Here is a 26729-nt window from a genome sequence, read left to right as displayed (position 1 = left end):
ATTGTACTGCTGGCTGTTAGTGTCCAAAAGCATAGTCACTACAGTTTTCCTTCATGCAATGAAATCTTGGCTGCCTCAGAAAAGGGCTATAAGTTAATTTGAACAGAAAGCAATGAGGAGAAGATTGTCATTTCACTTACAAAATTATAACATTTTGCAAAGCCTGCATCTAATGAAGCACTTATTTTTCAAGTGGCAATGCAGTCACTTGGTTGACTTTACAATTGTGCTTTGCCTTTATGACTTTGCATGCAAAATGATTGATAGGAAATTTTCATAAATGGTACATGAGTACCTGCAATTAGATGATTCAGGAGACCCTGCTTTCAGGTAACACAGATATTCCTTTTTGAAGCATAGACTTCATATGTGTAGGTATATATAAAAACGTGGTTGTAGACACACAAAATGAGTGATGAGCAGGGACAAAAAAGCAGCTGTGCACAGTAACTCTGAGAGCAGGGAACAGTGAACTTGCTTCTAAGAAAGGGGATGATAACCTCTAGAGGGTATTTGGCAGCTCAGAAACATCAGCTGTAGGCAGGGAATAGCAGACGCTTTACAGTGTTAGCTACAGTGCTGGTAAATATGCCAGTGTGGATCCTTTGGCGCACATTCTCAGATGGTGTAAATTGTTATACCTCGTCAACCCAGATAACAGCATGGTACCTTAGAGCAGCTGATGAACTGTCCTATGGGTCTGCAATGGTTCACTGAGCAAGACTGAGGGACTTTGCAGTTATAGGTCTTTAGTCTTTTCAAGTATACACGTCTGACCCTGGATTGGATGTGTTAAGTGCATAAATGGAGTAAAGATGCTGAAGTGTAGGTGGCAAGTGTGAGATTGCTTCATGGGAAAAATCTGACCTTTATCTTCTCTGTGCATTAACACCTAGAAAATAGCATGTTCAGTTACTGAACCTTGATGGCTCAACCCAACAGAGGATGTGGCTGTTCTGGAAGAAGCTCCATGCCCCTAGTTGGGCACTATACCCAGGGAGCTACCCAGCAACATTGCTAATGTTAGTCATAAGAGCTCCAGTAACAGAATTGGACAGAGTGGCTGCTGGACCCTGAGGCTGAAACCTCTAATGTTTGAAACATGCAGTATTTACAGTACATAAGGAGATGTGAATTTTAAAAGAGTTTAGCTGCTGCAGAAGCAGGTGCTTTCTGCTAAAATGATGAAGCAGCTCACAGTGAAGTTGCTATAAGGAGCAGCTTTCAGTTTGCCTTCAACATTTGTCTTACAAACACAAATGCTCCCTGCTATAGCTGGTCAAAATATTTTGATTGCATCCAGTAAAAGTATTTAGATGGTCTTAAAATTATTTATGATTCAAGTAAAATGTACCTAAAGCTACTACAAAAAAGTGAGAGGAAAATTTTGGAAATATCAAAAAAACTGTGGGTTCATAAATGTTTTTATATCGTATCCTAAAATATTTTTGAAGACATTTTGATTTTCAAAAGGCTGAACTATCAATATTTCCTAGATCAAATTTTGGGATGTGGTATCAAAATAACATTCTTCCTTTATGAATGAGTTGCACTGAAATCTAAAAGGGTTAGCTAGAGGAGACATTTAATAAATAAATAAATAAATAAATAAATAAGTTGGTATATTAGAGATACCAAAATTGAATTTTCAAGAGTTTTGTTGGTAGGTTTTATTTTTACTGAAGTACTAAAGGGAAGGGATTTTTTTGGTCAGTTTGAGCACCCCCAAAAAACACCATCCTTAGGGAAATTCAAGATTTTCAGCAGGTATTTTGGCCATCTGGAGGGAGGAACCATGTGATGTGCAAGCCTGTTAAGATAAATGTTTAATTCTAGGATTTTTCAGCTTGGCACTCCATTTCTGCCTAGCTACAGTTTTTACAATTAGCAAACAAATTAAAGCCAGTTTGTTCTAACGTGAATTTTTTTCTGTTTAAGCTGTTATTCAGGTAATTAACAGAAATGCAATAAACAAAGTCAGGAGTCATTGGAGGAGATTTATACTCTTAAGAAATCCATAACTGATACAACAGACAATTTTCTGCTTTGAAACAGTAGTAACTGTAGCTGTAATAACATCCTAATCTCTTAAAACCCTTATTTAAAAATAACACTGTTCAACAATTGCAATCAGGCAGAGGAAAATTAATGGCATCATTGCTTGACAGATGACTATCAAAACCTAGAATGAAAAATTACCTAGTAGTTCATGGAGGAGAAGGTAGACTGATAGATCCTTAATTATTTGTTTGCAGTGTCGGTGGGATATGAATATGAAACATGTCCTGATTTTATTCTGTGGGAGAAGAGAACAGTAATCCTTCAAGGCTTTGAAATGGATGCTTCAAATCTGGGAGGCTGGTCTATAAACAAACACCATGTATTAAATCCACAAAGTGGTAAGTCCTTCCTTTATTAACTGGCCACGCAGAAGAAGAATACAAATTTTAAAGGAATTAATTGTTCAGATTTTAAGCATTACACTTCCTAATGTGTAATCCTCTTTGAATGTGCACCCTCATTTATTGAGAGCTGAGCCAAATGCCATCCAAAAGGATATTTTTAATGTCCTGGCTCCCAGGTATTAAACATTAATATCACTAACTCTCGCGATTGCTAACACGTTGCGGTCATTTGGATGGGAAAATGGCATACTAATTTTGGTTCATTCTCACACTGTTGGTATAGAAGTACCACATTGTAAGTCAGTTTATAGTGTGTTATATACTCAGTGAAGTGTCTACATCCCTAATTCATCCTGTGACTAACATCAGTTAGGAGTATAACAGCACCAGGGAGACAAACCATGTGTGAAAACAGACTGGCTGACAGAGGTAGCACTTGGGAAACCACACTGCAGTCCGGTATACAGAAGCTTTTGTGGCTACCCGCTCTAGGGAGAAGCACAGAAAGTTATTCTTCAAGACAAGCAGTCCAGTACCTTTCGAAGCATTAGAAAAAAAACTGTAAATGCTTTTGGTGTCATAACATTAACCCTGTGTAGAAATTCTTCAAGCATGGAGACTTCAATTTGTTTCCTTATTGCTTTTATTCCTGTGTTTTTTTCTTTTCCTCCCTTACCATCTATAATCAGGAACTAGAGGGATAAAATTATTAAAAACAATACTGGTAAATAAATTATGGTAACTAGAAAAATATTTTTTCCAATAAACAAATATCTCTCTGTCTGGGGGAAGAGAAACTTAGGGTCAGATTTCAGCACTTATAAATCAGCAGAGTATTGGATTCAGTATAGTTCTGTCAATTTGCTCCAGCTGAGAGTCGGTCCGCTAAAATCCATTCCCATCTGCAAACTTCTGTTAATGAAGATTCATGCACAAATGTATGGCTGACAGATTTTTACAAGTTCTGCAGTTGAATGCGCAGCTACAGTATAAATATTCCAAATACAAAAGGTCAGATTTAGTTTGTAAATTATCTGGATTTCTGTTTTGATTTAAAATAGTTTGACATTTTAAACAGCGGTTGTTTCATACCCTGTCTTATTGGTTTGTATAGATTGTCTCTTTTAAATGCCAGCTATTGACATTTAACACAAAGAGAAATCTGACCTCAGTCAGCTCAGCCCCCAACTGTGAGCCCCATAGTCGACTCCTTAGTGCCAATTTACCACTTGCATAGTTTAATTTCAAGACTAAATTGCTGGCAGTAACTCCAGTTTATATGACTATGTGCTAACTGCAGTGGTTACTACTGTAATTCACCCCATAGGCACTAACATGTTCTGAGATTTTGTAAAGTGTACAATTATAATCCGAGCAGGACTAAATCATTGCTTTCCTGAGCACAGGGTATATGGTGACAAATTGCTTCCCAGCCCTGTCTCAGCTGTGAGGCTGATAATGCCAGAGAGCACTGACCTGTCAGCCACTCACCATCTCCTCCAAAACCATCCAGGCTGCAGCCGCTATCCCAGCCCAATAATGAGGATGGGGAACATGCAGTTTCTTATATCTACTCTTCTTCCTCATATGTCCCCGCTGTGCTGGGGCATGATCAAGGCTGAAGCCAGGGGGAAGCTGCTAAACGTCTTTATCCATTACTCAAAGAGACGCAATCCAGGCAGGGAGGACATAAGCAGATCTGACTTGAAATCAGTGGGTCTCTTCTGTTGACAGTTTGCATGTGAAAGCATCTCTGGTGAGGATGACAAAGCCAAGCCAGAGCTCAGTGATGTCTCACATGTTCCTCATGATTATAATAGTCTTTCAGTATGCATGCCTGGCTTATATATAGGAACTAGAAAAGCAGTTAGGAGTAGAAAAACAATGACTGTACCATAGCTAGTGCACACCTAACAGAGCAGCCTGTAGGCTCGTATTAAAGCAACAAAACCAAATAATGAGCTATGCTAACAAAAAACATAAAAATGAGTGTGCTTCAGGTCTTATCTAGAAACCTGTGCACTGCTCTTCTATTTCAGATATATAAAATGTGCTTTAAATAAGGACTAAAGTATGATTCAAACTTAGAATTATACATTTCAGACTTATCTCCATGCCTCCATGAGTGAAATGAAAAGCATGAGTAGTCTTCTCGAGCGTGAATATATTGAGATTTTTCTCTTTTAATTAAAGCATCCCTCTGTATGTATGAAGAGCTGCTCTTTTTAGAAGCATGAAACTTTCATCTGGATTTGAAACACTGTCACTGGATTAACTACAGAAATAACATTGGAATATAACATAAATGTCTATCTAAAATTCTCTATTGCAAATTATGATTTTGTTTCCAAACTAAAACTAGAAGCACTTTGGTTGGTTAGTTAACTAGTCTAAAGAGTTTATATTTCCAGGGAGACCTTAGAGCAACCTTCCAGTACCTAAACGGGCCTACAATAAAGCTGGAGAGAGACTTTTACAAGGATGTGTAGCAATGCGACAAGGGGGGGATGGCTTTAAACTAAAAGAGGGTAGATTTAGATTAGGAAGTTCTTCCCTGTAAGGGTGGTGAGACGGTGACACAGGTTGCCCAGAGAAGCTGTGGCTGCCCCATCCCTGGCAGTGTTCAAGGCCAGGTTGGACACAGGGGCTTGGATCAACCTGGTCTAGTGGGAGTGTCCCTGCCTGTGGCAGGGGGTTGGAGCTGGATGATACTTAAGGTCCCTTCCAACCCAAACCCTTCTAGGATTCTGTGGTATCTAACTTCAGCCATTAAGCCTTGTCTTCCAGCCGGTCTGCTGCTGTGCACGTTTCTACTTAGAGACAGGGTGGCTATGCTTGCCTCCCTCAGCAGAAAGGCTATTCATTTTAAAAACGGTACAAAACAAACCCGGTACAACAGAAAAGTTGTAAAAATAGATGCAATTTTACAGAATTGCACTTCACAGCACAGTCTAAGCTGTGGAGGTACAAGTACTGACATGCAGAAACCATAGCAAGTAAAAACTGTGTTCTATTTCCAGATGAAAGTATCTTTAAAAACAAAAGAAAGAAAGAAATTTAAAAAAAGATGTCCAGTTCCAGCAGCATAGACATAAAATAACATCTGTTGTTCCAGTGTGGCTGTCACTGGAAACTCAAGCTTTTTAAATGTGTATGGTTTTGCATCAGTAGGACTGTTAGGTTAACAAAGGATCACATCCTCTTCTCAGCCATATTTAACTATTCTTTTCCCACTTTTTTCCCCCTCCAGTTCAGAAGTTTGATCACTTCTAATTTATGACATATTTAGTGTTTTCTAACACAAAGGTTTTGGTCAGTTTGGAAGATCTTCAGGGCATTTCTCATAATCAGGAAGAGAACACATACCATAAATACTAGTTCCCGTATAGAGTCCTTTTAAAGGCACCTATATCTCATGAATACAAATGAATGTGCTATTAACCGATTTTTCAGAGTATTCTTTGAATTAGTTTTTTCTTCTGATGGGCAAGTGTATTGATTCCACTTCTATTTATCTGGGGGAAGGAGGAGTAGTTTTACAGGGACTTTATGCTTAAAGGTAATTTCAGCCCCAGTGCAACACAGCATTAACTAAAATTAAAGCAGTAGTTCAAAAGCCTGAAATTAAGCACATGCTTACATTTATTGACAGCAAAACATATTCTCCAGAGCCCTAATTATTTACTGGCATTTCTATGAGGCAGTTGGAAGATTACCTTTACAGTGGTAATTTCAGACAAAGGGCAGCATGTTCATCTAGTAGTATTTTTATCTGGCATGTAAGGGAAGATATTACCGTTAATTTTACTGGTATATTTTCAAGATGCTTTTTTCAAGCCAATGTTCAAACAAATGTATGTGTTCTGTCCTCTATCGTTCAGAGATATTTTAAAAATACAATCCCTTTCAAAATAGCTGTAGCACACTCAGTAATTTCCAAGGAGAATTTTAGCTTCAGACTTAACCTGAAAGCCACAAATAGTTTAAGAAAAGTTAGTAACAATACATAAATACATTTGCTGTACTTACTTTGGGAAAACTCAGGCATGTCTCAACATATGCTTCCTGCAGCATCTAGAATATGCCACTTTTCTGATGAAGTACTGGGCTTACCAAAGGAAATAAGAGATTTTGGACTGTGAGCTAGAATAATACCAATCTTCCATTCAGAAATAGCCAAAGTCATATTATGACATGTCATTTTAAAGGTACTTCTTAGCTATATTGCCACATTGTTATTTAAAATAAGCACTACAGCTATCAGCTTGAGAAAATACATCTATGTACTGGTTCTGGTATTAACAACCTAATAATTGGTTGGACTTTCAACAGTGTATGCTGCAGAGCAGTGCTGAAATACTGACACGCAGGAAAGTTGTTTTAAACTTTATGGCAGAACATAATATATTCTTGCTGGTAAGACAGTCACTTGTGCCTTGACTCTTAAGTTGGCTTTGCTGCACTTGGTACCTTTTTATATAGCATGAAGGACTCGCATTTAAATTTGAATATTGATTTTGTACTGCCACTCAGTGCTCTTCTGTGAAAAATGCACAGTAGTCCTGCTATTAATCTCCCTTAATTAAATATTCAAACTGTCTAAGAAATTCCTCTGCTACCTAATAAAAATTTATGAATAAAATGAATATATGAAAGTAGTAATACCCAAGAAATCAGATAGCACTGCAATTAACAGTCAGTTTGTAAGAGCATTAACCAACCATGAATTCTCCTCATGATGTTGGCTTTTAAAATAGCCACGAACCACTAATCAACAGAATGGTGATGGTGAAGCTTGGGACTGAACACAATTGGAAGAGATCTGCAGAACCCTGTGATAGTCTTTAAAAAATATAATGTCTGCCACTGTTTTGGTAATCTGGTCTTCTAGACCATTGCATAATCCAAAAATGCAGAATAATTTAAATGCTGTATATTTGCTTTTTTTGTCTGTTTTCTCCTCCCCCTCCCCTTAGGAATAGTACACAAAGGAAATGGTGAAAACATGTTCATTTCCCAGCAGCCACCAGTCATCTCAACCGTGATGGGCAACGGACACCAAAGAAGTGTCTCTTGTTCCAACTGCAACGGTCTTGCACTCAACAGCAAACTCTTTGCCCCAGTTGCTCTTGCTTCTGGGCCTGATGGTAGCGTGTATATTGGTGACTTCAATTTTGTCAGACGAATCTTTCCCTCTGGAAACTCGATTGGCATATTAGAATTAAGGTAAAAAAATAATTGGCTTTCTCTGGCTAGTGTTCATAATCCTGGCTGAATGCCTATGAAAATTACAATGAGACTTTTTTCTCTCAGGACTTCAAGCAGCCGCCACATTTCGTTGCCTTGTGAGAAAATGTCTCATCAACTTTCAAACAAACTCATACTTACGCTTACTCCAAAGTCATCAGTTAAGAAGGGCAGCTTAGCAGCCTTTAGAACTGCTGCTATGCTTAGTGAAAAGTTCACTTTTGCATAGTGAACTTCTACAAAGTGCAGAATGAATAGAGCTGATTTCTCTTACCATGAGATTTTTCATACTTTTTCTCAAAAAGTTAATATATTCCATGAACCATTTTTGAGGAAAACCCCATAATTCAATAGCAAATATGCAGAGTATCATGTCAAGGCACAGCATTGTGGCTGAAGATAGACTTACTGTGTTTAAAATGAATACGATTAAATTGTTCCTCATCTGTAACAGAGGATGTGACTGGGTTTAAGCAGACAAGAGCAAACCTGGCACTGCAGTCTGATGGGTGACAGGCTGGGTCTGTGCCACCATTAACGGCTCCCCTGTAATTATGACCCCAGCTTCCTATTCCTTTTCAGGGCTGGAGGGGAAGGCAGGAAAAATTTTGGACACTGATACACTAAATTTCTCTCACTTAACAGCCATGAATCTCCAGCTAGCTAACATTGCTGGTGATGATGTTTGTGCTGATTGTTCAGAAATAACTTGAGAGTGCACAGGCGGTGGAAAGGAAGCAGTTAGAAAGAAATAATACTAACAGGATAAACAATGTTTTGTTATTGGGATAAAGCTCTGGGAGCAGTCAGGCAAAAAATACAGTTCTGTTGGTGACTAACATTTCTTGTCTTTTTCTTTCCTTTTTTTTTTTCTAACCCTGAACTGATCTGTCTTGCTAGGAATAGAGACACAAGACACAGGTAAGAAAGACACAGGAACAGTAATACGTGAGCCATGCACGAGGAAACAGTCTTCTAAAAGTCATTTTAGAAATCTGGATATAGAGAAGGACTCTGAATTGAATAAATACAAATGTTAATCAAATTCACCTTGGTTTATACTAAAGTAGGTTTGATTTGTTCCCTTTCGAGGAATGAAACCTCCCTCTAAAAAAATCAGCTTGCTGATCACCACAACTTTTAGTCTGTAAAAGTGCAGGGGAAAAGGTTTCTTTTTACCAGGACAAATAAAATACTGTGTAAAAAGGGATAGAGTTGGGAGACCAGTAAAGAGAGAAGGCCACTGATCTTATTTTTTATTTCAAAACCAAACTTAGCCCATTTGTTTTTCTCGGCATCAAGATTTTAATAAGAAATAGCAAACTTATTTAATAACTGGTTAAAATGGAAACTAAACTTTAAGGTTACAGGGAAAAATTTTACTACAGGATGGAAATAACTTGTAGAAATATTCTTTGTAAATCCTCGTCTACTTGATATAGTTTTTAATAGGCTAATTTAAATAAACTCAGATATAGATTTGATTGCAAACTTCTGCAAATATAGCAAGTTTTTCCCATTTTGCCCCAGTACTCCTGATATGTAAATATTGTACTAAGCAAGGCTTTAAGCATAAACATCAGGAGTTTTCTAACAGCTGGTCTGTTAAATGTAACAACAAGGATAACAAAAAAATGTATCCACAAGGAGGTTATATAATGAACCCTGGTTCTCTGCAGTTTTTACATGATGAAGAATGTTTATTTAACATCTCAAATTTTCCTTGCAACTTTTTCCACTGAAGTATTTCATTAAAGTCATCCTTTGCCTGTCTGGTCAATTCTGAGCTCACTCTAGGGAGCACAAATGATTCTTAATGTTTTCAACAAAATTTTATAATACTGGTGATACTTAATTTGGCATTAATTGCTTTTAGGTCATCCTCTTACCCATTTTGCATCATACTACTGTCCTCTTATTCACTATGTTTCCCTGGGCTGGGTTTCACATCTGTTCCCCAGCTCTGGGAAAATCACTGACTGTTGTCAAATTCACCACAAACAGAACTGAGTAACTTGTTTCCTAAATTTGTTGCAACAATCTTAAGTGTTAGTTAATTAACAAATGTTAATAAAAATGTCTCTAAAAAAAATTAGGAATTTGACAGTCTTTCTAATCTGCAGAGCAGATGGGAAATCCCATACAGAGTTCAGGGGCTGTGGGCAGGTCAGCATCTAGCCCAATCGACTGTGATATAAAGACTCTACACCTATCTGGATTTTTATTTTATGTTATAAAGAGGACCACACTGCAGTCTCACCAGGCTCAGGACACTGTGGTGTGCCGTGTTCTTAGATAGTTTCCTCCAACCGGAAGTTAGCACTGAAAAAGAAACAAAAAGTCTCACTGGTTAATAAGATGCAGCCCAGTTCTCTGATTAGAATTTATGATCCTCACTATTTAATTAACATATGTAAATATTTTTTAAATAACTTTATAATCTCAATAAGGCACTTCAGTGCATGAATTATGGTGCATTAATTCATGCCTAGTTGCACTGGCAGTACTTGGCCTTCTGCCTTGCTACTGACAATACAGTCGGCGTGAATTAAGGCACCATATTTCACACCTTCATATTTCCTAAGGTGTAGAAACAGATAAAAATAACCAAGAGTGGGTATTTGTGCCGATGCAGAACAATCTGCTATTTGCTTTCATGCAACTTGTGGGTTTGTTTTCAGTGCCAATAGTGCTAGGACTTGTCAAGCATAGAAAAATCACCTTGCTTTTGGTAGTTATAATAGTTTGCTATTAGTTATGATAGTTTGCTCAGTTATTATTATAACTGAGCTGAAGTCACTCCAGTTAGCTTTACACTGGGTGGCTTGGGACTGATAGACAGTCTAACTTCACCAATACCACTCCCTGCATAAGCTCACTGATGCCTAGCTGGCTGGTCAGGCTCTGCAGCCAGTACCAGTTCCTTCCTTCTTAGCAGTTGTGCGTGCATGAGCTACATTAAAGCTGGTGTCTCTTATGCCTCTGTCATCTTCAAATAATTGAACAGATGTCTTCAGATAAGTAGAATATAATAGTTATCCTGCCACAAACAAAGATTAAAAACAATTTTACTTTGATGCTTTTCTGTTTTAGTACAAGCCCTGCACATAAATATTACTTGGCTGTTGATCCAGTCTCAGAATCCCTTTACCTGTCAGATACCAACACCAGAAAAGTCTACAAAGCAAAATCTCTTGTTGAAACAAAGGATCTGCCCAAAAATGCAGATGTGGTGGCAGGAACGGGTGATCAGTGCCTTCCATTTGACCAGAGCCACTGTGGAGATGGCGGAAAGGCATCCGAGGCCTCCCTCAACAGTCCAAGAGGTAAGAAAAGAGTATACCTGAAGTACTTGGTGTTGGTCATCTGTCATTTCCCTCTGTTACTTAGAAACTCATATGCAACTGCATGTACAAAAACGGGTCTTAGCTGATCATTTAACCAACTATAAGTAAGCCAAATAATTTCATAAAGCTCACTTACATTTTTAATACCAGTCCTTTATGAGGGAGTAGCATGAGCAGTAGGATCCAGCTGAGCATCCTCTGAAATACTCTTGTGTGTCAACACTCCTCTTTAATTATCTTTGAATTGCGAGGTGGCAGCATTTAATTATATTTAATTTTTAAGCAAATAATATGATTGCAAAGTCCATTTTTTAGATTATATGCATTCAGGTGATTCCTGTAATGTTAATGACACTTACTCATACACATTAAATCAGGTCTGTTCAAATCAGACAGCCAGCAAGATCAAGTTTATTTGGAACTCTAGTTTGTCCTTCCTTATTAAATGCACTTTGCAAAATATGTGCATCTCATCTACTGCATCCGAAATTACTATTTTGTTGCAGCCTTCCTGGCAAAGTACATCTCATATTGTCACAGGCAAAATGCGTGTGAAGCCCCGAATCCCCACCAACGCCACAATTAATCCCTTGCAGCGTGCATTAGAACTGTGATAAAGTCTCTGGATTTGGTGCTTTAAAGCAACTGATCTCCCTCATCTCCCACCAAAATCCGTGGAACAAAGGGTACTCAACAGCTCCCATGGCAGAGCGCTGAGCGCCGTTTAACATGCTTCCCCTGTAGTACACCTCTTCCTCTTAATGACTAGCTCTGAGGAAGACTTTTGATTATTTTTCGTGAGCTAATAAAGGATGGCTGTATATCACTAGGAAATTAGAATGTATATCCAGGCAGAGACATCTCTGAGACAAGCAAATAATCCTGGTTTAAGGCTTAGCAAGAGACACATTGTAATTAGAGTGACTTTAACATGTCTTTAATGATAGAAGGTAAGTGTGAGGTAGGTACAAATAAATGTTAATCTTCAGGCAGCTAATTAATGTAATGAATCAATTCTAAAAATAGAGGAAAACAAAGGTTTTCAGATCCTTTAGCAGGGAAATGATCAATGTTTACAATTGATTACAATTAATTATATCTAACTATAATACAATTACTTGTTCCATCTTATTTTCTTATCGGAGAAGTATGTTGATGAGAATTCGTAATATGCTACTTACTTTAAAAATACCCGTTCATGGCCAGCTTCCTGAACAGAAGGTTCCAGTCATAATGAAATTAAGAGGAATAAAAGTACAATTATGAGTGCTGGGGTAGCCAGCTAATGTTAAAAACTTAACTGTTAGCAGACAATGGCTCGTATATCAGCAAATTCAGGTAATGGCTCCCAGCTGCTTTTGATGTATGCGTCTACTCTATATTAGATCAGTTTGAAATTGTCAGATTTGTTATTGTCTGGATTTTAATCCCAAGGAACTATGAATTGCCACATGTCCTTTTTGTACAGCAAATTGCAGCACCAACTTGTAGTCATCACCAGTCAGAATAATTAGCTATGTATTATCATAACAGCCTTGAAAGTACCTGTCCTTGTTTACTCTAAATTGTAAGGGGTTGAATAACCTTGGAAAGTAGTAGGAAGTACTTCCCTGGTACCCATAAATCTATTATTAAGAAAGCTAAAAGTCTCACATACTTAAATACAGGTTGAGAGATTCTTTTGGGTCACCTATTTTGCTTGTTCCTGGAATAATTGTCAAGTCAGATGTCATCACATTTCCACTGGAATAACATTCAAACAGGATACAGATATTTTTCCTAGGAGGCAAGAAACACTGACAAAAGTTTTGGTGAGTCCAGAGATTCATCAACATCTTACCATGTTCAAAAAATAGTTGAACACAAAGCAACAGTGTTACGTAGTATTTGACCTCAAGTAAATTAATTGCTTCAATTTCTCACCTCTGACATTTTTACAATGCAAAAATAGGTACATGATAATGCAGGTAAAGACAGAGTAATTGCCAAGATGTTATTAAATATAATCACTTGCGTTACTCAATGACCAGACAAGATTAGCATTTATTTTTTCAACTGATACAGAAAAATCTTTAGCTTTTTTTTTCCTCCTCCATTTGCCTTATTCTTGTTCTGATTATTTCTTTTTTTCCTGTTACAAATGAAAAATAAATTTACCTCTTACTTTGTAAAAAGGTGATATCTAAGAACTTCATTTAGTGGCTATCTCACCTTGGTTAGTTAGAGCTCAAAAGCTGTAATCTCTTTTCTGGTACCAGCTGCCTGTGACTCCGAATAAGGGCTTATGACTCAGTTTATCCAGTTGCAAAATTGGTATGTGTTACATAGTGGGTATTTCTTGTGAAACTTAATCGCGTTTGGTAGCATCCTTAGAAGGATGTTAATAAGGTGGAATTCAAATACTCTTATTTACTTTTCTAAATGCTGTTTTCACTTTTTTGAACTCATAACAATTTTTCTACTTCAGGGGGCACACAAGTAGGTTTTGGGAAAATCCTAGATTGCTATTTAATGATTTACATCTTTCATCAACTTTTATTTATCATTATCTTTATTTGGCAAGACTGCTTTTGCCTAGTGGCTGGGAATTAAACGCCAGACAGGAAAACATCATGAAGTCACACTAATCAATTATGATTTGATCCATTTTCCACAACTTATATTTTGCAAGTAACAATCACACACAGCTTTATTCAGTCTGTTTCCACTTCTCTGTGAAGGACTAGAGATGGGGCTTAGTGAACATTAATCTTGCACTATTGTATGTTGAGCTGACTTTGAAAGATGCTTTTAAACATGCATGGGTGATGTAGTTGAAATTTGAACTTCAATATATTATTTTTACTGCAGCTTTAATTCTGTAGAGATCTCAGACTAATGAGTCATGTAATAGATGACCAAGTACTTAAGCGGAATGTGGAATGGTACAAGGTGGGGACATAAAATAAGATCTGTGACAAGCTGAACACATTTATTACACAAGAAGATATTGAAAATGAAGAAGTAACTACACAAGATATTAATCATTGACTGAATTCCAATCACTTGAGATTTAAAAAGTAGCAGATTTTAATTTGGGGGTGGGGAATTCTGTTTGGTGGGTTTGGGGATATATTGATAAGTATTTATGGCACATCTAGTCACCAACACTATCATTTAAACAATCTGGATTCGTATTTATAACACACTAAGGGGCAGTGTCCAGATTTTAACTACTCATTGAGTATTTGATCAGTAAGAAGCACTAAAATTAATAGACATAGCTGGGAGGAGTTCCACTTAGCACTGTAAAGCCAATGCCTGGATCAAAGGTATTAAACACTTCTGAAATCAGTCAGCTTTAGACACGTAAATAGATTTGACTTTCCAGACGTAATTGACAGAGGCGGTGAGAGGCTGATACAATGAAGTTAACACATTTTCGCTGAGCTAGAGGTTCTCCCAGTCGGTACGCTAAGAAAAGTGTCTTAGACTAAAATCTGATTTCAATTAACTTGTATTTGTGACCCACTCAGAGCATTCACACAGGACAGCTGTGGTGGACACTAAGCAACTTTTGTGAAAACAATAGGTCAGTCCAATGATTGAACCCTAAGCATCGAAGTGATTTACAACATTTGGGAAGCCCAAGCACTAAATCCAAAGATTTAAGCATCTAGGGTCCTGCAGTGTCTGCTTTTTGATTCCTGGGTCCAGACTGGACTCTAGAACTGGAAGGTAGATGTGCACGCTCTCTGTGCAAGCTATGTGCGCAGTCTAAGCCTCAAGAAGTTAAAAACTGCACACTGGCTAAAGAGCGTTTGAATGCAGTGCAGTGACCTCAAAGTAAGCACTAGGGAAATGTAGAAGGTTGAAGTTCTAAATCCCATGCATAAAAATACCTTATACACAGCTGCAGGGAAGAACCTTTTTCACTCAGACCCATGGCCACAAACTAGCAGCACAAATGAAAGCTTAAATTAAAAATCAGTTCTGCAGCATAGTTTTATTCATTTTGCTTGAAATTACTAAGGAAATACCACTAAAAAAAAAATAATGGTTTTGAAAATATGTGTGCCACAGTAGCTTACAAGTGAAATAATCAGTCTTGTTGCTCAGCGTCTGCAGCAATACTTTCTAAAGGAAAGGTGTAAGAACAACTGCTCAGATTAAACCTTTACATTTGTCAAATGATAGTAGCCTGTTCAGGGCATGCTCCTGCTTAGCTATAAGATTCCCATTACCTTCAGTAGGATGCACACCAAATTCCTAGTACAGCCTCTTGTGAAAACAGGACCGCCCTTGGAAATTATTTATGCAGCAATCTTTGCTATTCTGTAAATTCCTAAGACCTTTTCAACCATTCCGTACAGTTTGAAAGGAAAGCAGAATGGGGTGAGATGTTTTATTAGCAATATATAAAGTAAGAAGTAGACAAGCCAAGGTGATTTGCAGTCTCGAATCATTGTCATGTATGCATAATAGAACAGCAGAAACAAAGTCATCTCATGCCATTTTTGATTCAGCAAAATTTATTCCTTATTTTTCTCTTAAGTAGTCTTAGCTACCTATGATTTCAGAAGTCTGGGAATCTCATAGAACATTTAAGGTAAATTTTTTTGGACAGCAGATTTCCCTAAATTTCCTCCAACCTTCATGTGAATGTATAATTTTTCTGCTAACATTTGTGAGCAGTAAGTGTGACCCCAGTCATGATGTCTCAGACTGCAAGCAGGACATTTTCAGTCGCAGTCACTAGTTAAAAATGCTGTGTACTCCAACTCTACTGCTATGCATCTAAAGAGAACAACACTAGAGTGCAAGTACCAAAGTCATGTTCCAGCTGACAAAGAACCACTGAATATTTTGCCGCTGGTACTGTGACAGTAATGAAGTAAAGATGACAAAGATCACAAAGCAACAGACTGCAAATCACTTGAATCATATTTTGAGTGGTGTATTATGGTAACCTATAAATAACTAATTGCATAAAATTGCTTTAGTAGTTTCTAGATGGCAGCTTTAATTAAAAGCACCGGAGACATTTAGAAGTTTGGAAATGGATGGCATGTAATTTGCCCTTTTACCACCATAAAACAGTAATTAACCAATTTGATGCACTTCTTCCTATTAAAAGTTTTATGAGAATTGCAAGTTCCTTCTAAATACAGTTTTTCTTCAGCAGAAGGTGGCATTCTCTTTTATCGGCCCTCACCAGTAGTTTTAGATGTTCTTTTTCAGATTCTTCAGAAGTTTAATTAGAAGTTTTCAGTGTAAAATGCTCATTTGCAAAGTTTTTAGCTGAGAAAAAACTGTAAAGTAGAATTTCCAGAAGTGAGCAACATACAGCTCTAGCTGCTCTTTGGTGATGCATTCAAAGAGGATTTGTTCCCAAAAAGTCTCTTAGAATGCAAGTGCAGACTAAGATGGCAGTGGGGAAAAAAGAAAAGAAAATCTCTTAAAGGGGAATTTACTGTATTACTTTTAATCCACATTTTTAGCAATATAAGCTTAGCTCCATTAATGTTGAAATGCCAAAATTATTATACCTCTGATCTTTCAGTCTAGAAATCATATGTATTTTGAATTTATATGTATGAGAACCACAGACAAAAGTGATCAGTTTGCTTTCAAGTGTTAGTTACATTTGTAATCATATATGTATGTGCACTGAGGCAGATCTGCCAATGGAAATAATCCTTTATCCAAAATCACTGCTGAGAACTTGTAACAGAGAAGTTATAGTCAGCCTTCTGGTTTTATCACGGTTGTGCCCAGCCCATCCACTGAGTACTATTTTGTGCAGAAAACAGTTATAAAGAGCAGATTTCTTTCTGCAGAGCCTTTCTAGTGATGGTACATAGTAGCCATGTGTGATTGCACTAGCAGAGTTCATTTTTAATGTTAGTTAACAGAAGTTAAATGGTAATGATAAAAAGACCTTAGTGTTATAACTATTGTTCCAAGATGCCTGTGCATAAATCTACTGGAGATAAATGTTCATAAGAGCAACTGTTTTACATTCAGGTAAAAAATCTAGTCCTAAGACAGTTCCAGTGATTAAAGAAGACTAAAACCAGTCCTTCAGTACAAATGTGTTACTCAAAAAAAGAGATTGTGCTCAGCCACAAGACTAAATCCTTGCACAAGTTTATTTTGTCCTTACTCAGACATCTGTGTTTAATGAGTAATCTCATACACAAGCAAGGTAAGTCTGTCATTTGTGCAGTAGGTCACATCTGTGCCCAAAGACAGCATCTGCTGGGCATTCAATTTAGTGCTACAGTTCCTTAAAAAAACAAAAAAACCAAAAAAACCAAAAACCAAAAAACAAGATCAGAGTGAGAGTTTAATACAAACTACAGCTCATGCTCTGTGCAAAGAAAAGATACCCCCAAATGACCTTTTTAACTCACTGATGGAGTGAACAGTGTTCCTTCTTAAACTCAGCGCAATTCATTACGCTCAGCATGTGCATGTTTCCTCTCCAAGTTCCTCAGTGATTAAAGCACAATTGAAGTGCTGCATGTGATTTGATTCTGCATTACACTGTACGTCAGAAAAGGATTAAAAATAAGCTCTTGGAGTACAGATTATGTGAAGCATCATGCACAATGTGACAGGAGCATTAATGAATCCAGCTCTAATAAAGAACAAATTGGGACAGTTTAGCCACAAATCCGTATTTTGTTTTCCAATGGATACCTTGTATAGGGTATTTGTCAACAAGACGTAACTGCTAAATATTTTTCTCAAATAGGTAAGGTCATGTTTTAGTATACGTTAGTAAGGACTGGAAGCAGTAGTTTCTTGTTGAACACTGGTACTTGAGGAAACTCGCTTATTAGGCAGTATCAGGAATTTCTCATCTTTAGTAGAAATAATGGAAACGTGGGCTTGCTTATGCCATCACACTGGCAGATGTACTTCCCTTGCAGATAGATTGCCTTTCTGCAATGGCTGGAGAGCAAAATGTACACTATTAACATTAAAGGATGTTTAGTTTTCTTATATGGTCAGTGTTTGAAACCCATTCAGCAACACAGCTGAGTAGCTTTATTTCATTGCAGCATAATTTTTGATTTTTATATAGTGGATGGTTTGCAGCCAACACAGCCATCTGTTCACAGGGAAATTGTGTAAAACAGAAGATGCACTTGCCCTAGTGATAGACCCTGGCCCTGTGTTATCCATGGCAGGGATCCGACCCAGGGCTGCACTACCCAGGTGTGCACAGCTCCTTGCATACAATGCAGCACCACCCCTCTGCAAAGGCAGACTAAGACACAGCACATGTGCTGTAGTTCCTCATCTGAGCCTGTGAGCCTCACTGGAAAGCAAATTGAATCCCATCTAATATTGCTCCACAATACAATAGCAGTAAGGTTAGAAACACCCCCAACAATCAGAGCTGCATGCACACCACAAGTGTCACATAGGATGGTCCTTGCTCCTCAATCCTTCCCTGCCACAGTAGTCCAGCATTGCTTTTTCTTCTCAAAAGGATTCTTGAGGAGGCTCTCAGGAAAGTAGAAGGAGGCTGGAACTGAGGAGACTTTTGTCTCCAACCTTCACATATCCCCAAAGAGAAAACCCTCAAAAGGTTACCTAGCAGTTTTTCCATTTACTAATAATCACAGAATACCAGGATGGAAGGGACCTCAAGGATCATCTGGTCCAACCTTTCTTATCAATCTCTTAGCATGTTTCATCTTTACAGGATAAAGCTGATTAGAGCAGGAGTGAGCCCAGGCAGGAGGGTGGGAACCCCTAAGCATTCAGAGCCCAGCTCTACCTGTGCTATGGTCAGGTTCCAAACTGTGGCAGCCCTTCTTTTTTGAAGAGATGATTTATCCATGTACAAGATAATCTGCAGATCATGACTTAGCCATTGGGAACTATTGTCATGAAAACCTCTGCAGACCTCTAGGTGCACCACAGAGGGTGCAGTCCTTTCAGTGCAGCTTGCTCTGTTGGCTTCTGCCATGTGCATTCCCTCAGAATAACTTGGGAAAAACCTCATCAGATTTATATATTAATTGTTTATATGGTCATTAATAACCAGGCTGGGTTTCTTTTTGCTTTGGTTGGGGTTCTAGAGTGGATGTTTTAGCAGCTCAGTTGTATCTTTGTTTCTGAAGAGGCGCTGGCCCTCAGCTCCAGCGCTGCAGGCACCCCTAATTCTGGCATACTGTGTGCACAGGTCTCCTCAGCGCAAAGTCTCTTTAGTGTGCATGAGGGACAGACAGAGGTGCCACTCCTTCCCAAAAGCTGGAACACACAGGTCACCCTCCCCAACACTAAAACAAACCCTTCTGCTTCTCAGATGCACTCTTTACCTCAGCTCACCTTCAGACCTTCAGCCTTTCAGATTTATAATTGGATTCTCAGAAGCAGATGACAGCCAGGAGCTTGCCAGTTGCTCTGTAGCTTCTGAAAGCACCATTGCTCTCTAATTAAAGAGTAAAGATCCTCTGAGAGAACCAAGGAGGCGCAATGTAAGAGCTGGTGGGCTGGCATGGAGTCAGGTCCTAAGATACCTGCTCTTCCTCCAGCCTTTTTATAACCTCCCTGATTCCCCTAGCTAATCCATCCAGCCCTTCCAAGTGATTTCAGTCCCACAGGTGACATCTGTCCTGGAAAATTGGATATTTCAGTGATCAGCCATTTCACATAATGAAGTCATGTATCCTAATCCTGTACCCTGCACTTCAGCAGTCCGTGGGCACTTTTTGTCCTGGATGGAGAAGGTGACAGGGTGGTGAGTACCCCTCTTCTAACAGCAGTTCACAGCTAGATAAATACAGTGAATTGACAGTTTAAAGAATTAATTTTCAACCCTGTGTTCCTGCTTTCTGTTAGAAAAGAAGTGGTCATGGGCAGTTTGTCTTGGGACCCTGCCACAGGATGCTGTAGGGCTGGGAGGTGAGGGAATTCAGTTTGGGACTGCTTCGTTTTTTAATGGTATGTGGAATTGCTGTGTGAGAACCTAAACTGGCATGCAGACAAGTGTTTTGTAAACTCAGAGTACATGCAGTCTTTGGTTGTGCTAAATGCAGGGGACAAAAATCAAGAACCATATAAGCCACTGTCCAAACCATCTGTTCAAGTCCTCTGCCTTTCATTTCTGTGTAGCAGAACATAAATTCATTATTAAAATAGCTTGGCTTTGCACAGCAGCTGCTGTAATTGCAAAGTTATGCAACTTTAAATGGGAAATTGTAAAGTAGTTTAAAAAGCAAAAAATTGAGCTGTTTTGGTAGAAAGGATTTCACAAACCTAACATGAATAGAAATGCTTTTCTAGCTATATTTTCAACATTTCGGGGAAAAAAAGATCTTTCTTACAGTTCATGCAGTATAGAAGAGTTTAACAAATTGAATGTAGGAAGAACTGGGGAGAAAGTGTTAGACTAGTACAGAACAAGGCTAGACATGGCTGTACCACACACTGCTAATGTGAGACAGCAAGCCCTCCATGCCTCAGTTTCCCCGCTGAAACACAGAAGACCATGTCCTTTGTGTAGCACACACATGTGTTCCAGGGTCCATCTCTCCTGAGCAGTGGTGCTGGAGCTAGTGCAGATCCAGAGGTGGGAGAACTGCACTGGTTCCTGCTGAAACCCACTCATGTCAAGAGGCTGGTTCCACTACATGACCATCCTTCTGGGCAACGCTGCACTGCAGTACATTCTGCAGCACAGATATTCTTTCTGCCTGCCAAGCAGAGCCCAGTTTGCACCATTTGTATGTATAGCACATATCAGGACAAAAGTCTCTCTCGCTTTCTGTGGCTTCCTTGCTCGGACAGTGATAATTCAGACAGCACAGTAATAAAAAAAATTTGCCCCCGCATGAGAACAAAGAAAATGAAAATGAAGAAAAATCAACTGTAAGATAAGTTTTTAGAAAAGCTAGCTTTGTCCCACTTTGTGATGGACATGAAATAAAGTTATTGAAGAGCTTAATTCTATGTATACGGAATTGTGCGTATATAGAATTACACTACAAGCAAAGCCTCTGCTGCTTTGTTCTGTTTCTGCCTCGTATCTTCCCTCTTTCTCTGTAAGTCAAAGACAGCCTTATATATGGGTGTTATCTTTCCATATAAAGTTTGTATAAACCTCAAATAAGTAATGGGTAGAAAAAAAGTAAGTCATACTTTTTTTAATCAGTAGATTTTCTAGGAGGAAAGGAAACATTTTAAGCTTATACCTTTTAATCTAGATAATGTCAGTACTAATACTCTTTTTTACTCTTTCCCTTCGTCCAGGTATCACTGTAGATAAGCACGGCTTTATTTACTTCGTTGACGGAACCATGATTCGGAAAATTGATGAGAACGGTGTGATCACAACAATAATAGGTTCGAACGGCCTCACATCGACCCAGCCATTGAGCTGTGACTCTGGAATGGACATCACTCAGGTAGACACCTGGTTTTCATGTGTTGTCACTTTTCTAAACATTGTGGAGACAGATAACTTAGTTTCTTGTACAAGGGTTGTATATCAGAATATGCTGGATGAATCAGGTAATTCTGGACTGCACTGTATGGAGTGGATCTTCCATTCACACGATTACTTTAAGGTGTACCATATAAATGCAAAACTGTACACTTGACTTTTTTCTAGGAGATGGCATCTGAATGTGTAGAGGGGCTTTTATGAAGATTACATATTGCTTTAGAAAGTTGCTTGCTATTCTGAAATAGTTCGTCTAAGGAGTTTATCAGAAGTTGAGAGTGCTTTCCTTTAGTCCAGCATGAAGAACTGATTTGCTTGAACTACTAAATGGAAAAAAAATATATGTTCTGTTTACATCTAAGTCTCTTCTAAATCAAGGAGGAGCATTACAGTAAGTAATTACACAACATCAGTATTGTAGTGAAGCTGCTGCATTTCAGTACATTTCTCAAAGTGCTTTTCCATTCTTATTTCAAGAGCAGTGTAAAAGAAATAGAACTAAAAGACACTTACTGCATCTCTAATTTATGGTAAATAATATACATAGATGAACATAAAGAAGCATAAATGGTACTCTTGACTAGTCAGTGCGACACACTTACAGATGGCACAAGTAAGGGATTGGCCTTTGCCAGTAAACACCTGAATTAATCAGCTTCATAGAATCATAGAATAGTAAGGGTTGGAAAGGACCTTAAGATCATCTAGTTCCAACCCCCCTGCCATGGGCAGGGGCGCCTCGCACTAAACCTTGTCACCCAAGACTCCATCCAATCTGGCCTTGACACTGCCAGGGATGGAGCATTCACAGCTTCCTTGTGCAGCCCATTCCAGTGCCTCACCACCCTCACAGTAAAGAACTTCTTCCTTATATCTAACCTAAACTTCCCCTGTTTATTTTGAACCCATTCCCCCTTGTCTTATCACTACAGTCCCTAATGAAGAGTCCCTCCCCAGCATCCTTGTAGGCCCCCTTCAGATACTGGAAGGCTGCTATGAAGTCTCCACGCAGCCTTCTCTTCTCCAGGCTGAACAGCCCCAACTTCCTCAGCCTGTCTTCATATGGGAGTGCTCCAGCCCCCTTATCATCCTCGTGGCCCTCCTCTGGACTTCAAATGGGGGAAAAGCTCTACTTGAAAAAATCTTGAGGCATCTAAGTAACATACTAAATTTATACTATGGACTGTGTAAGCTAATAGCCAGGATCCAGTTAATTGTGCATTTCATTTTCTCTTTGCCCTTTCATCAGTCCTTCATAATTAGAAAATCACAGTTAAAATACACTGCGTTAACAACAATGGTAAGAGCTTGTTCCTCGTTTCTAAGTAGGCTTTGAGTAATAGCAGGTGACTATAATCTTATATTCACATACATGAAGAATGTGGGGTCAGCGTTTTGGGTAGTTCTTACCAAATTTCACAAAGGCAAACAATGGAGTCTAATGCTTCTGCTACAGAAGCACTCAGGGATTTTATTACTAGAGTCAAAACAGAAAAAAGTATCCTTTCATTTCATGTGTCACTACATCTGAAGTATTTGCAAATGTGGGGAAGGGAATGTTGGCTTCCCTATACCCATTTCTGAAGTAAACACGCATTTTTATTCTCTCTGGTCCAGTAGACACATAATTATTCCATGTAAAGCAGAACAGGGTCAACTGCTTAGTTGTGCTAAACCCAAGCTTAAACTAGTAATTGTCTTAAGATCATTCAGCTTCTGGGCACCTTGTCTTCTGCTCTGGCACCTCTTCTTGCAGGACAACCAGTCCTGAAGGTGGTGAGCAGGAGCCCACCGCAGCAAGCCCTGCTCCTGGCTGGAGGCTCTGACTGCGCTCCGCCACTGCATACCAGCAGGCAGGAGCCGTGGTGCTTCATGGAATTTAAACTTGCCTGAAGCACATTTACTTGCTTCTTGGATCCATGTAACAACTGCCTCGGGCGTCAATAACCAGATTAGATATCGCCGAGTTGCAGGGAATGGTGCCAGCTGCAGCGCCTTCTCCCTGCCTTCTCCTTCTTATCTGCATCTCAGGCTGTACAAACTGCTTTACTGGCCATATAATGTGTGGCCGTGTATTTGTGTTCAAATTTTTGCTCATTTTGCTCAGTAACGAAACATTTCAATAAACCTGAAATGGCGAGTTTCAGTAGTTTTCAGTTCCTTTAAAAAAAATGCAAATACCCTTAAGCAAAAAAGTTGCAGCAGAGATTCTAGCAAATCCAGAAATAAAATTATTTTACTTCTTAAATTAAAATGAAATTACAAAGGTAAACTTTGGGGGCTGAAATCAAATATGCCAAATTTGTATAACCCAAATTTATATAACCCTAAAATCCTATTTTTCTGGCTACTTGTCAGAAACAAGTTTAGTTTACCTTACTCTACATCATAGTTCTACTGCCCTGGAGAAAGGGCTTCTGTAAAATCGTACATAAGAGAAAGCATGTCATAGACCAAATTATTCTTCATATTGCTCTCAGGGTATGAGAATTCAGCTGGGGTTAGGGCCTGCTCTTCATAGAAACAGAAATAAACTTTTTTCCATGAACAATCCAGGTACTTCTATGCTGCAGCACCTACAGGAAACTATCGTTGCACATTTCTCAAAACTTTGCAAATGTTTCAGCATTCTGGGAAATCAAGATATGCTCTTGTCCTGGGTTCAGCTACAGCAGTCATTTTTTTTCCTTCTTAGTAGCTGGTGCAGTGCTGTGTTTTTGACTTTCAGCCTGGGAACAATGCTGATAACACCGATGTTTTCAGTTGTTGCTAAGTAATGTTTATTCCGACCAAGGACTTTCTCAGTCTCATGCTCTGACAGGGAGGAGGGGAAGCCGGGAGGAAGCAGAGACAGGACACCTGACCCAAACTGGCCACAGGGGTGTTCCATACCACAGCACATCATGCCCAGTATGTAAACCAGGGGGAGTTACCCAGAAGGTCCAAATCGCTGCTTGGGTTGGACTGGGTATCGGTCGGCGGGTGGTGAGCAATAGTATTCTCTCCTCTTGTTATTTCCCTTATCATTATTATCATTGGTGGTAGCAGTAGTGGTTTTGTACTATACCTTAATTACTGGACTGCTCTTATCTCAACCCATGCGAGTTACATTCTTCCGATTCTCCTCCCCATCCCTCTGGGAGCAGGGGGAGGAAGAAGCGGGGGAGTGAGCGAGCGGCTGTGTGGTTCCGAGTTACCGGCTGGGCTCAAACCACGACAGTTCTTTGTGGCGCCCATCGTGGGGCACGAAGGGTTGAGGTAACGACAGATCTGACCAGAGTATGTCTAATCATATTTGTGATAAGCATTCATTGCAACTACTCGTCACAATGTTGATTTATTTGCTCTCAGAGTTGTTGTGCTTGATCACAGAGTTTCAGCATGTTGTACCTTACTTACAGCCACTATTTGCTGTTTTAGTGTTTATCAGCTGGGGGGCCTGGGCTAAGGTTCTTGTTTCACTGTACTTTATGGTAATGACTTGTAATACAATAGACTCATTGATCATGAAACTGGTCTGGCTTGCGTTCCCAGTGTGGTCATCACCTCTATACTTTGGGAGGTATATAATGAAATTTTTTAGCAACAACTTTTTTTTTTTTTCCCCCTCAGGGGGAACATATAGATTGAGACAATCTTCAGATAAACTGTGAATGAAGGCCAGTAAATATTCTAAACAATATAATAAATGATGGCATATTAAAGTGTCCCTAAAAAGTGGCCAGTCTCATTTTCTAAGTCTATGTATAGTAATACATACTGTGTAATTTTCTGTCACCGAGAGGTGAAGTCACATTGTTGACAACCTGCTTTTGGAAGCATTTTTTATTTGGAGGCTTTATTTTTTGGATGTTTGAGTGAATCTACTTACTGAAATTTTTCACAAAATCCATACTTTTGAGGTTTTTCACATACACAGTAAAACCCAGATGCAAAATAAATTCCAAGAATGCGTGTTCTGAAAAGTATCAAATTTACACAAGAGTCTTCTTCCAAAATCGTTGCTGATAACCAGAAAACCCTATGAAATAATCACATCCTCTTGAAGTCAGGCGTGTTGATCTGAAATTGTATCAATGAAAGTAAAGGGATGATATTTTCACTTAGTCAGAAACAACTGTACATTCTTGCAAGACCTGCTGAGTTTATTCCAGAATGGCATAAACATAAATGAAAAGTGAATTTGGCCCATGTCCACTTAAATTGGGTTTTGGCTAAATTACAAATGGCATTTACATCAAGAGAATGGGGGTTGCTCACAAATTGTGTGTTTAGAGGGACTTATGTTATAGGTTAATAAAATCAATTCTCAAAGCTAAATTTGTTCTGACAATTAAATCAACAACTTGCTCAAAATCAGTATTTCTTGATTTACCAAAATACAAAAATGGACTCTTGAAGTAAACACACAGAGTGACTGCCCATTGCAAAAAACTACCGTAAATGACAAGCTTTCACTTTAAGGCATTCACTTTAATAAATGAGTTGATTATGAAAGGGTTTAATCATTTATTCCAATATCATATTTGACAGAAACACTTCTTCTTAATCATTCTGTGTTTGTTATTCACCACTTTCCCATTCTTAAGCATAGTATTCTGCATTCATAGCAGGGAGGGAAGGACAGCTGGGGTTGAAAAGATTATAAATTGTGGCAAATAAATCACCAAGCTCTGACTAATTACTTCGGTCTCATACTTCATTATGAGGCTGTTAATCTGAATTTAGAAGGAAAAGGACATTCGGTTGAGGTGTTTATATGGTATGCCAGCGTTCTCTGTACTATTTCAGCATGTACAAAACTTGGCTGACTTTTCTTCTCAGCACAGTTGATTTTAGTGTTCTTCAGTTAGTTAATAAGGAGCAAAGCTAAAGAAAATGTTTCTTCAGAGTTAGGTTTATGAATATAGATGTGTATATACTCAGCAGCCATCATTGGTTGCCAGGATTTTAGCAGACACCAACATTAAAATCAGTTATTCCAGTATCTTTCATTCTGTTAGAGCTGGTCATATTTTTTGAAAATGCCGCCTCTGAAACCGTGCATACTGGAACATGAACAAAAGCTAAAATTTAAAGGGAAAATATTTTTTAAGAATATCAAAAGGTGGTGTTGGTCTTCATTTGTTCAGTGATTTTTAATATTCACCTCACTAATCTGCAGCACCCGGAATGTGAATGCTGGACTTTTCAGGTGAATGCCCCTGCTGCTCGGTCCTTGGCTTCTTCTAGGTCTGGCTCCCATTCTTCATTTGTTCCTTGGAAGCTCTTTCGTTGTAGGTTAAT

The 26729-nt window shown here is 38.7% G+C and overlaps 1 protein-coding gene across 16 annotated transcripts in view; it reads left to right on the top strand.

Annotated features, from left to right (window-relative positions):
- The window catches only part of TENM1 (teneurin transmembrane protein 1), a 1007752-nt gene that overhangs the window by 937290 nt on the left and 43733 nt on the right, over nt 1-26729 (top strand). For all 16 annotated transcript variants that reach the window (XM_030497214.1, XM_030497216.1, XM_030497220.1 and 13 more), the window contains 5 exons: nt 2256-2399; nt 7382-7631; nt 8553-8573; nt 10746-10978; nt 21251-21405. In XM_030497214.1, coding sequence (XP_030353074.1) covers nt 2256-2399; nt 7382-7631; nt 8553-8573; nt 10746-10978; nt 21251-21405 — 803 coding nt within the window. The remainder of the gene's footprint in view (nt 1-2255; nt 2400-7381; nt 7632-8552; nt 8574-10745; nt 10979-21250; nt 21406-26729) is intronic.

The sequence above is a fragment of the Strigops habroptila genome, chromosome 9, assembly GCF_004027225.2.
Source record: "Strigops habroptila isolate Jane chromosome 9, bStrHab1.2.pri, whole genome shotgun sequence".
NCBI lineage: Eukaryota > Metazoa > Chordata > Aves > Psittaciformes > Psittacidae > Strigops > Strigops habroptila.
Note: the sequence above shows the minus strand (reverse complement) of the source record. Positions and strands in the feature narration are given on the sequence as shown.